Consider the following 12,159-nt stretch of genomic DNA (forward strand, 5'->3'; position numbering starts at 1 on the left):
TCATGGACTAAAATCTATTTTTAAAATTGGAAAACACGCCGTTTTCTCTCACTATCCAATTGATAGCTGCGAAAAAATGTTTCGAAATATAATGCTTTGTGAAAATAAAATCTGGAATGATTTATTACAACAATGTAGAGCATAATACAAAATATTATGCAACACTTTTAATGATTATTTTATCACAATGAAAATAATGTATGGTTAAAATTAAAAGTAGAACAACTGACTGTGAGAAACGACACACTGTGGTAAAAATAGTAAGTTATCTATTTATAGAAATTTGTCATGAATATATAAAGAAATATTGAACATTTGTCATATAATAATAAATATCATAATACAATAAGTCGTGGGTATAGAAATAAATGTATAGGCGTAGCCATTTCTAGAAAGGCAAAATAAAATGTGTCATATAATTACATTTTGGGCATCATTATATATTATGTTTAAATTTAAATATGTAAAATAAACATTTGCCCAATTATTAATTGTTTCAACACTACTTTATATACATCTATCATATTACATTGAAGTCGATTAATTTAATTTTAGACAAACGTATGCGTACATATTTTCGACAAATCAAATTTTAAATTAGGTAAGCATATGCATACTAATAAAATAAGTCTCTTTCCATATCCCTAATAACGATGAACGTATAATTAAAGGTTCGACCAAATAATAAAAAGGGAATTCTGAAAGATTTTAAAGAAATTTGTTGGTATTGTTTCATGGAAATGAAATATATATTTCTCTCTAAATTTTTAAATTGTGTCCTTTTTCAGAATCATGTTTGTTGCGACCTCTCCCCTTTGGAGATGGCCGTCTTTTCTTCTCGAAGGACCACCGTCTCTTGACGGAATTAAACGCCTCTAACTATAGAAATGCTTTATTATCAGAGTTTACATCCTCAGAATCCTTGCTGACGCACGACCACACGCCGTGACAGCTGAGGCGCCTTCAGGTTATTTATACACAAAAAACCACGCACGGCCATAACACACTTTTATTCGGCCATGTATAAATATATGTAAAAATTGTCAGAACAATGTTATTACATTATTAATGCAAATTTAAAGACAGTCTTTAGCATAGTCGAATAACGCGACTGCAAATTAATTTAATTTGTAACGAAATAATGAAAGAAAACTTTTTCAACGCCTTCATTGACAGTACAGAAATTTACACATAATCGACGTAATTACGATGCATTATGCGTGAGGTTTTTTCGTTTCATTTCTTTCTTCGCCTCTAATGCTTTTTTGAAAGTGGGTTATTGCTAGGTAATCGAATTGGTCACACAGAAACAATTTTGATACACAATTAGTCGATTGCGAATCAAAAATAGCACAAGGCCACTGTTTGCACTGAAATTTTATCATGATTTGTTTTTTAATCCTTTTTTTATTTAATTCACATGTGAGCAATATTTTAGCACGTGCTTGGCTCGAACAAATAATGAGGACATCTGGTGTAACTTCAACTTTTACCGATTCTAAGAATCCGGACAAAAATATTTTTATCTATAGGGGCGGCATTTTATGACCAGCCGGATCATAAAATCAGCATTTGTAAAGCTGTTGTTTATTGTTTTCGCATATTCAACATCGTATATATTTATTTTTTTAGCGCATTCATTTAATTACCACACTACATGAACGCGAAAATGCCGCCTCCAAGCAAGTCAGTCCACCCCCTTAGCTACGCCACTGTTCCTGATTCAACATTACTTACTCATATTTTAGTTTTGTTTAAAAACGAAAATCATTAAGAATGAAAGAGATTTTAGGCGACACAGCTTTTTTCTTCAGTGGCCCTTTATCGGGTCGCGACGCTGGTCTACTGGAACATCGGTTCTGAATAGTTTAAAATTTGGAACCAATTGCTTAACACCTATCGAGTTTATAATACATATATATTTGTACTACAAAATGTAAAACGTTAATCAAATATTCATATTCTAATGTTTATGTATGCATTTTTTAGCAATCGATACCTTTGAGGCATAAAGAGATACATTTGCTCAATGTGCCGTTGGCCGTGAAATATGCATACGACTTTGCCAAGCAGATGATGTCCCAAAAGATGAACAAACGCATCGTGGTGAGTCTTGCAATATCCATTTAAAAATATACATAAAATAAACTTATTATAATCTCATCACCGTCACGCCAGCTGCCCATTATTGTCCACGTCTTTTTTTCCTAAAATAACGTACCAATTAAAATTATAATTATTATTACTTAGGCATATAGTGGTCCAAGAATAATACTTTTGTAAGCTCTTTCAACTCTCCATAACTACAATTTCCAAGTTTCTATTTTTAGAATAAAGAAAAAAAAATAAAATGATATATGTAATCACGAAGAAATCATTTAATTATTAAATTGTGAAGTGACTTTTGGGACAGCAGTATATAAATTAACACATAATTTGTTTTTAGCTTCACAGCACAACGTCGTCGCTTTTAGCTAAGATTGATCCAGGATGTCTTCCGAAAGAGTACGGCGGCTACTTAGAGATGGAGGATATGATAGCGGCATGGAAAAAAGAACTGCTTTACAAGAACTCGGCAATTAAAGCGCTGGACAACATGGAAATCTTGAGCACAGTGGACATCAAGACGTCCAAGGGCAAATCGGACATGAATAACAACACAAAAGACCACTTTACGGGCATGTCGGGCAGTTTCAGAAAGCTGGAGATAGATTGAGATCGGCTATCAGCATCAGCACGAGTTATTTGCACACTAGGCTATCGTCGTTTTTGCATAATAGAATATCGCGGCTTTGCTAAGATTAGATATATAATAATTATACATTGATCGAATAATTACCTCTTAGTTTTAATTAGAATTATCATTAGCATGATTTTAATTGTTAATACCAAAGTTTGTGTGTAACGAATTATGCTTGTTTCATATTTAAGTGAACACAAAAAAGAACATATTTTTAAAATATATAATATATATAACCACAGCCATCATGTTATCTTCCAATTTTTCTCGCACCGCAAGATTGCATAGTTGTCTTTAGCTAGTTTACTCAGCTTTCGCTTCATCTTATTTGAACCTTTGAAATTCAAAAAGAGGGACGACATGGATAACCCAATACACTAGGATAGAGCAAATGAAAATCTTAAATATTTTTTTATCATGACGTTCAATAGAGTATTACAACGCTTAGAAAGAGCATGAATACTATCTATTGAACCCAGGTTTAATCTCCAGTAAACAAGCCATAATTTAACCTTTCGAGACACTGCTTATCCTTTATCAGCATTGTCCTCGCTTTGCAGTCATGTTGCTATTATTGTTATACAACTGATTATTTGTATAGCAACTTATTGTTCTGTGTATTTTGAAGGTCATAGTAATATTTAGCATTTGTGGTTCATCAATATTTAAATTATAATGAATAAATTTACACCGCCAAAGAATCAGATTCATGACTTATCATACACTTTATATATTTATATTCATTTCTAAGCTTAATTCTACTGTAGTTCACAAATATATAACTAGAGGTTTTAACTACCGGCTCAGATGTATCTTTCTTTGTGAGAGCATGTCATTCAACTTTAAAAAGAATATAATCGATTTTTCACACAATATCTTGCAGTCAATGTCATTTTTAACTTTTATAAATATGAAGATTTTTATTTCAAAACTGTGTTTTCTATCATTTAGGTAAAAAAATAATGTTAATAATTTGAAGTGTACTTTTTTAAAATAGGTTTGTGTCCACAATGTAAATATTATACAAAAACGATTTTTTTAATTGTACATTATACATTTATTAAATTCATATAGTAAAAATGATACATACATAATATTGCATAGCACCTCTTTACTTTGTGAGTTATTATGGTATCTAATATTTTAGAAATAAATAAATGGATAATAAAATAGATGACTAACGAATAAGAGACAATGAAATATATACATATATTATAACATAAGACTATATTTAAAACATGGTTTGTGTCATTGCACATTTTGTTATTTGTACCTTTTTTAAGTATTGCATTCAAATTATTCATGTTTTAATATAATTATATACATATAAGAATATCAGATAATAAAGAGTTTTACAATATTGAGCGTATTTTTGTGCGCATTTTTATTTGAGACGATATTAAATGTAGAATAGCATTAGTCATATGGCATTGCAACATTTTAACCAATGAGAGGAATAATATATGTACATATGTGTACACAAAAATACAAAGGTACTTACTACATTACTATTGGTATACAAATATAAAAACAAGGGAAGATATCCTATTGTTGTGTATAATAATAATACTACGATTATTACTAATTATATTTTCTTACATATTACAAAATTAATGGTTATTTTTTAAACATAATGACATCATTTAATTAATGATTTGAAAACTATATTCATAAAAAAAAGAATAAGTAAATGCTATGTAACAATTAATAAGATCTGGAAAATAAAATGAAATGCTTAAATATAGAATGATGACATATTCGGTAAGAAATTAATTTATAATGCAGTTAGTACACAATATGCAGGTAATATTTTTCATTGACTCCTATTTTATTTCGAAATGTTATTAAAATAAACTTATATAAATATCCCGCTTTCTGCGTTAATCAATAAAAAACGTGGTACTACTTGACTAGAATTATATTTCTAATCGCAAAAAATACTGTAGCACATGACTCGATAAAATAGTTTATGAAGAAACAATGCATAAATATGGAAATTTAATTGAAATATGCACACAGATAATTATATTTTTTATTTTAAGATTAATTTTACCAAATCAATTAACAAAAAAATCTTGGCTGGATTAAAAGAAAGCAATAAAAAAATCAATTGAAAATTGAGAGATCCATGAAACACTTTTTTTCTTCGACAGTCAAATTATTATAATTTATCAAAGAATATTCTTCGAGTAATTATACAATATAATATATGGTAACATTTATAAGGCCACTCTTATAATAATCACAGTTTCAAATTGTCATTATTAGATTCAAACTCCGCCTTATTTGAATATCTAGAGCTACAAACGCACATCATCGCTTAGTTCCTAATTTAATTGAAGTATTTCTTAATAACTTTATAGGACCTTTGCAGCTTTTTTCTTCTGACTGATTCGTTGAGCAATGCATTGAATTCCTTCATTTGAATGGATGAAGGTGATGGAGATGTAATATTACCTGAAAAAGAAAACATTGCATTAAAAAATCTCAAAATTAAACAAATTAAGATTAGAATCTTTATTTAATTTTCCCCTAACCATTCATCTACAAATTATCCTTTTAATATATAATTAGACTTATCTTTTTAAACAAACGAAAAGAGCAATAAATAAATAGTATTCCACTTTAGTAGGTCTAGGAATTACCTATAATTGCAACGCTAATCGATTTACTATCGAAATCCTTGCTTACGTCCCCCTGGATATCCCATCCTCTACCTTCGTATGTTTCGCCATCACCACCAATCAAAAAATTGAAAGGTATATCCGATAAGTTATGCGGCAAACTTTGATACGTAACCTAGAATACAGAATTTTATTATAATAAATATTAGGACTTTAATCAAGTTCCATAAAGATATTCACCTGTAGATCTATTAGTATGCGCTGACACGAAGCACGAGATTCGCAAGGTGGTGTAGCCGATTTCGTCAATATAACATTGGATGCCGGCTTCGTATTTAAGTTTCCAGATCTCGTAGGAGGCTTCGCTCCCCACTCGCTTCTCGATATTAATTCAAACACTGTATTGACTGGCCATTCTCTGCCTGAAAATTAAACAAAAATAATTCAATAATATAAAATAGCCAAGTTATTATAGCATTATATGTACCGTCTTCGATCAGTAAATAGATACTGATGATCATTCCAGGCACGAGTATCAGCAGCATCACAGATATGAATAAGGGCGTGAGAATTTTGAGGCGAGATTGTGATCTGCGAGCGAGCAACGGAGTCCTTTCATTTGTGAAAACTTCATTTTCACCGGAAATATTGGCATATAAGCTTTCATATTCTGAAACAATTAAAACATACACTCTTAATACTTAGAAACCGATTAACATTCAAAATCGCATGCAATTTACAAAATCATTATTTAGCAACAAGTATCTTAGCATACTCAAGCTACGCAGTGACAAATTAAAAATATGTTTGTACAGTATAAAGCAAGATAGCTGAAACGTGGCATCAAAGTCTCTCGCTCATCACTTTATTGAAAATAAGTTAATTCTGACTAAAACAAGATGTTATTAACACATTGCACGCCAGGCATTATTTGTAGAAATGCAGCCATGTGGCGGGGCTTATAAAGCGAAAATTATAACCTAAACTTAATTTTTTTTATACAATTTTCTAAATAGTTAACGTTTTAACGTCTAATTTGAAATACAGTTTCATAATGATCGGTTTTTGTACTTTCAAAATCAGGAAACATCAAACTGTGGATCGCGAACCTACAAAATAAAAAATAAATTTGTGTTCAGGAGCATTAAATATACATATTTTTAAAATAAAAGCAATACATATTATGATAAAACGATGGTGAAATATTTTTTTTATTATAAAAACTACAAATTTCAAACTTTGTAACTAATACAACAGTTTCTTTATTTTTAAAACTATACGGTTGATTTACACAGCGATATTTGTACGACCGATCAACTTTGACACTGCTGACACCAAAAAAAATGAACAAGTGTTTCTTGCAGTGAAAGACCAGAGCGGATATTTGAAATTTATCAACAAGGTGGTCGCCAACGTCTGGAATCAGACATGACACCAGAAGAAAAATAAAATTACAAATTATTGAACGCAATTAATGATCAACACAAGTTGCATCTTATTACTTTCACGCAATTTACAAGATAATGGACGAAAAAGGTAAAAGTTATCCGGGAGTTAACAGAAACTAACCTTAAAGGTTGGTGGCCCTATTATAAATTTAGATTCTACAAAATTGTGCAAATGGGACTCAAAAAAGGAAAAATGCTTTGAATACATATATTTGATTGAGGCAACGATCCTGATTGGCACATTTAAAGGTTTGTTCATACACTGAATCGCATTGATTCCTTGTTATTTGCCCGTTCAATTATGCGACTTCAATTTCCAACTCGCCGTTTTAGTCATGACTATAAATAAGTAACAAGGACAGTCACTCAATCTGGCAAGAATTATCTTGAGAGATTAATGTTTCTCTTATTTTCAAGTGGCACATGAGTAAAATCTGAAACATTTATGCATATACATATGTATGTGTTGGTAGATATTAAAAAATACAGTATAACCTGGAATAAAAAGAGCGAAGCTGGATACGATGGCTTGTTTTCCCACAAACAAAAGTATCAGTGACTGCCTTGTCAAATTTTTATTTTAAAATGTTTTGAGCATAACTAATCAAACTAGTTAGTTCACTGGATTAAAATGACTGTGGGCTGAATATTTTATTAAAATAAAATCAAATACTTGTCGACAGACTGAAGCTTGGCAAGCTGGATTGTCGTTTTCACAATAATCTGTATCTAGCTTAGCGATTTGCTCCTCCTAAATGATAAGTGCTACTAAAGATGAAGACTGATGTTGAATATTACATGTTTAAAAATAAATATACAACGTAAATAAATTTATATTAACGAAATAAAATTTTTACACAATCTGTAATCGCAATAATATTGGTTATCTCAAAGTGTATGTACATACATACATATACATTACATTTGTATAAAATAAAATACCTGCGATATCGTCTTCTTCGGAGTTCAATGAATGAGTGGCGAGTATAAAAGATCGGTTTGAACGATCAGCAATGCAATACGATGACATTTTAACCGATATAGTTAATATAAACATGTGCAATCAAATAAAACAAAACTGGTACAATGTCACAATCACTCAGATAAGATAAGTTGAATTTGTGTTGCGGTCAATATATTGTAAGTGTGTGCGTAATAACGTTACAAACAAAAATTTGATAGTAAAAGCATAATTATAAGGTGTTATGTTACAGCACGGTTTATTTAATGACTTGATAAAAAAAGGTTTGAAAACATATAAAAAAATAATCTAAATTTATCGAGTCATTACAAAAATTCTTATCATATGAATATTTGTCCAATGATAAAAAGTCATACATATTTTCTCCTGTTTTACAATGCACACACAAGTGGTAAGTTTATCATCCATTATCTTAAATTAGTTATAAATTCGAAACTTTAAAAAGGTTGGAAATTAAACTTTTGTTGCAAAGATTTCGTCCCTGCCTGGCTATTAGTATGGGAAGCCGGCAGCTCCCACTGCGACATATGATGGCCGAAAGGCCGAAGAAATGGACAGGTTCAAAATGTCAACTGCATGAACGGTTGATGACGAGTGATTGTAAACACGAGCACGAGTAACGGTTGAAGTTCTAGTGCGCATGCATCTAGTATCACCAGATTACGTCTGCTTAACGCCTAGCTCGACTAAAGTACGTTCTAGTTTGATGAAAAGACCGATCGGTGCATTTGGCCATGTGTGCATGTGTGTGCGTCGAGAGTTTGACTGTGGGGGGCACAAGTTAGGGGTCAATATCGTCAAGTTCTAGATCACTTTCATTATCAGAGTAGTACTCTATTTTAGTAAGTCGTCTTTTCCTATCCATATTGGAATATTTATAATTTGATTATAAAATAACACACGCAAGAAAGACACAAATGTGATCCTCTCGGCATTATATCTCAATTATTACTAACGAATTTATACATTATATCTGACTCAGCTCTAGCGAAACGACAGGTCAAAGTGTGTCTCATAGTTGGCTACCGCGAAGAGGTTTCTGTTACATAAGTCAACTATGAGATAATTCATAACATGTTTTTTTTTAAAAAAAAACAACATTTTTTAGTTTTTTAGATTATTACTATGTAATATTATTAAAGTTTTTAATAATATAACATGATTAAATCAAATTGCCTCTTTATACCGGAATCGTGAACAATTCCATGGCAGTCAATGTGTTAAGTAATAGTTCAGTTTAAAGAGAAAAATGTGATTATGTATGAATAGTGATGAAGATGAAAGAGACGGGGAAGTTGAAAGGACTACTTCTAGAGATATATTTTTCTATTCAATATTTTATCATTTACTATTTGATATTTAAATAGTTTAAAAACTTTACGCAGGACTAAAATCTAGATTTATCATTGCTTACTTTAATATGTATATATAAAAGAGAGTTACTGAAAGATAAATATATGTTAAATTTTGACTATATCAGAAAGAGAAAGCCGATTGATTACAACTGTAAAATTAATCTAAAAATGACAGCCATTAAACTTGAATCAGATGAAAAATGTTGGAAAATAATTAATCATATTTCACAGCAACGATTTGCGCTTGGACGTTAAGGTAGCCATTGCCAATGGCACTTACCTATTTTCTCGAAAAAAGGCCGACTATAAGTATTAACCAGCTCTCAATTATAAGCGAGTTTGAACATGATGCATATAAATATAGAAAATTTCACTTGATAACGTGAAATAAGTAAAGTTATTTCATAGAATTTCTATCTTAAGTTGCCCCGTGGAATTTGCGATTTCACTTGCCTGTCCCATATAAACCTATGTATGATTCCTGGAAACTCTTTCACTTGCTATCACTAAACTACCCATTTCCACAAAAACATGCTGCATTACATGCTCATCTGTTCTCACTTAACCATTTTCAACCTGATCATTTAATCTGAAATTTAATTAGAATTTAGAAACTGGCCTGAAATACTAACTAGGATAAGATTTTAAATAAATTAATATATGCTTGGGCCGATATTCGAAGAAAAACGGTATAATGCACTTATTGGAATAATTCGTCGTTACTTAAAGTAACAGACAGTGGGTTATATAGGGTGTCATTTATATTAATGAATTTATGGCTCACCCGCTACGCTGGTAGACGGCTGCATGACGAACGACAAAGGATTCGTTCAATCGCCCACAAAAGCGAATCGGAGCTCACTAGAAACTTAACTATTATACAATTATAGTATATTAAATCAGATACTATAATTTCGTAACGATTCCATTTCCAGGGAACGAGCAAACGGACCAGCAAGAAACTCCGCGACACAATGACAATTGTGCTCCAGTGCGATGCAGGTTGACGTATTTGGCCATAACTCAATAAATAACAATCAGTCATAACAGATAAAATGACCATGTATAGTAAATAAAAAAGTTTTATAATTTCAATTAATTATTAAAAAGTCGACCAGTTATTTTGTCAAATAATAAACGGCATTAGTCGTTTAATAACTAATAAGTGAGTTAGTATTTTTGCTGATGTGTAATAATGACTTAAATACTATTTAAACATTATCTGCGATGAACGAACCAACTTCTGTGCTGCTTAATAAAATGTTGTAGTGCATGTGGTTTTGAGGGCTATTTAATAAAACGACCCTTTTTTGGAGAGCTGGCAGAGACACGGCGTGCTAGCCCGTATGTGCACCTGGGGCAATTCTTAAAATTGCCCCCCCCCCATACATTTTTTTAAAGAAAATCTGACCTTCCTAAAAATCCAGAACAGACGGCCTTTTTTGCCTCACTTCCCAATTACGCTACAAACATACTCTTCACATATTATTATATTATAATATATATGCATATTATTTATTTTTGTATGTAATATTTGTTTTCTTATTTAAACAAGATGTTTTATAATACAATAAAAATGTAATAAAATAACGAATTGGCAAATTATCATTATAATTAATTTTAAATAATACAATAAAATGCAATATATCAAATAGTATAAAACATGACAAAATTATCATATCATTACAAAGTAAAAAAAAACACAAAAATTGATTCATTATAGAATTAGCTAGCAAATTATGTATTATAATAAAAATATACTCAAGTATTTGTAATTTCTACTTAAATAAACGAAACTAGAAATTACAAATACATGTGTATAATTTTTATAATAATAATAATGATGTATTTCTACCATGATCTGTCAAATAATAAAATAAGAAAATTTACAATTAATTAATTTTACAATAAATTTAATATACAATTTATAAAATAAGCCACCCCCAAGCCGAGAGAGAGAATGCATGTACTGCCAGTTGTTAAAAACCACCCGATTCTCAAGTTAAGCGGTGGGGTGGCAGCACTGTCAAAACGCCACCACAATATAATAAATGTTTTCTTCGAGATCGACAATATAAAATAAAATCAATGAGGTATAAAATATTTTTTTATACAAAATTATAATCGAGCACAAGTAGCGTACTTACGTTTCGACGGCATTCACATTTGGGTGGAACATAAGTTTATGAATGCCGTTCTAAGAAAATTCCGGTAAACAAGCGGCCGATTTCGGGGGTAGTCAATAATTGTAAAAGCCCTAGTGACCTAAATAGTTCGTCGTTGTCGTTGGGGCTACCTTCTATAATATGTATTGTAGAAGAAAATAAACATGGTTAAAAATCTAACTATTCCACAAGAATTCTGATACCTGTTAGTCAGGACATTCGTACTAGCCGACTCGTCTATGGCTATCACTATCCACCTCCTTAATATGGTGGCATTGCACATTGATCAATGTAATGTAAAACAAGGAGCTGGTCTGGTTCATATCACTTCATTTTAATACTTTATTTATTTGATGAAACCACTTATTTTCTTTCAAATTAGGTTCCAAACTAGAATAAATATTCGACTTTTAATTGTTAAATGAAGGATTTACAAAAACATTGCAGAATTTACACAAAATTTGAGTGAAACATTTATTCTATTCTATGATGACATTCTTAGATAATATTTGTTAACCATTTTTCCTTTGGCTTTCATTTTAGAGCTACCGAGATTGATAAAAATAATGTTTTTAGTTGGTAAGTACGCATGTGCATTCCAGATACTAATTTCCGGAAAGTCACTGAATGTCATCGTCGGAAAGGGTTCGCTTAATCCTTAAATTGATCTGATCTAATCTGATCATCGTGCAAAAAAAACATTGAAGTGTTGGGAACAACAAATTAACTACCGCTAATGGTCAGGTTCAATAACGTCACATTATTTTATTAAAAATAAATTCGCATAGCAACGAATAAATTAATCTAGACACATGTTACATATAATCAAATTGCATGTAATTATT

At 30.8% G+C, this 12,159-nt stretch overlaps 2 protein-coding genes across 5 annotated transcripts in view; one reads left to right on the forward strand and one right to left on the reverse strand.

The window, feature by feature from the left end:
- Cralbp (Cellular retinaldehyde binding protein) overlaps positions 1-4,109 on the forward strand; it is a 32,185-nt gene extending 28,076 nt beyond the window's left edge. For all 3 annotated transcript variants that reach the window (XM_088188116.1, XM_088188117.1, XM_088188114.1), the window contains exons 6-7: positions 1,990-2,106; positions 2,447-4,109. In XM_088188116.1, the coding sequence (XP_088044242.1) occupies positions 1,990-2,106; positions 2,447-2,716 (387 nt within the window). In that variant the 3' untranslated portion in view covers positions 2,717-4,109. The remainder of the gene's footprint in view (positions 1-1,989; positions 2,107-2,446) is intronic.
- A 457-nt stretch (positions 4,110-4,566) lies between these two features.
- LOC148234224 (peptidoglycan-recognition protein 2-like) lies at positions 4,567-10,147 on the reverse strand. 2 transcript variants are annotated; one of them, XM_088188119.1, is made up of 5 exons: positions 9,934-10,147; positions 5,852-6,034; positions 5,605-5,786; positions 5,386-5,539; positions 4,567-5,197 (listed from the first exon to the last, which is right to left on the reverse strand). In XM_088188119.1, the coding sequence occupies exons 1-5, from the start codon at positions 9,956-9,958 to the stop codon at positions 5,073-5,075; spliced, it is 669 nt and encodes a 222-aa protein (XP_088044245.1). In that variant the 5' UTR covers positions 9,959-10,147; the 3' UTR covers positions 4,567-5,072. The 2 variants fall into 2 exon arrangements, with proteins under 2 accessions (XP_088044245.1, XP_088044244.1); XM_088188118.1 differs by lacking the exon at positions 9,934-10,147 and adding an exon at positions 7,755-9,039.
- Between the last annotated feature and the right edge of the window lie 2,012 nt (positions 10,148-12,159).

This window comes from Plectrocnemia conspersa, unplaced genomic scaffold (assembly GCF_051122295.1).
Source record: "Plectrocnemia conspersa isolate PC_06_02 unplaced genomic scaffold, ASM5112229v1 ptg000006l, whole genome shotgun sequence".
Lineage (NCBI taxonomy): Eukaryota > Metazoa > Arthropoda > Insecta > Trichoptera > Polycentropodidae > Plectrocnemia > Plectrocnemia conspersa.

Bases quoted from the DNA above. Each gene is read 5' to 3' on its own strand.
- LOC148234224 (XM_088188118.1), bottom strand. From the start codon at position 7,869: ATGTTTATATTAACTATATCGGTTAAAATGTCATCGTATTGCATTGCT. The intron at 6,035-7,754 runs GTATTTTATTTT...TAATTGTTTCAG, and splicing joins CGAAGAAGACGATATCGCAG to AATATGAAAGCTTATATGCC. The intron at 5,787-5,851 runs GTACATATAATG...TTTAATTTTCAG, and splicing joins CTATTTACTGATCGAAGACG to GCAGAGAATGGCCAGTCAAT.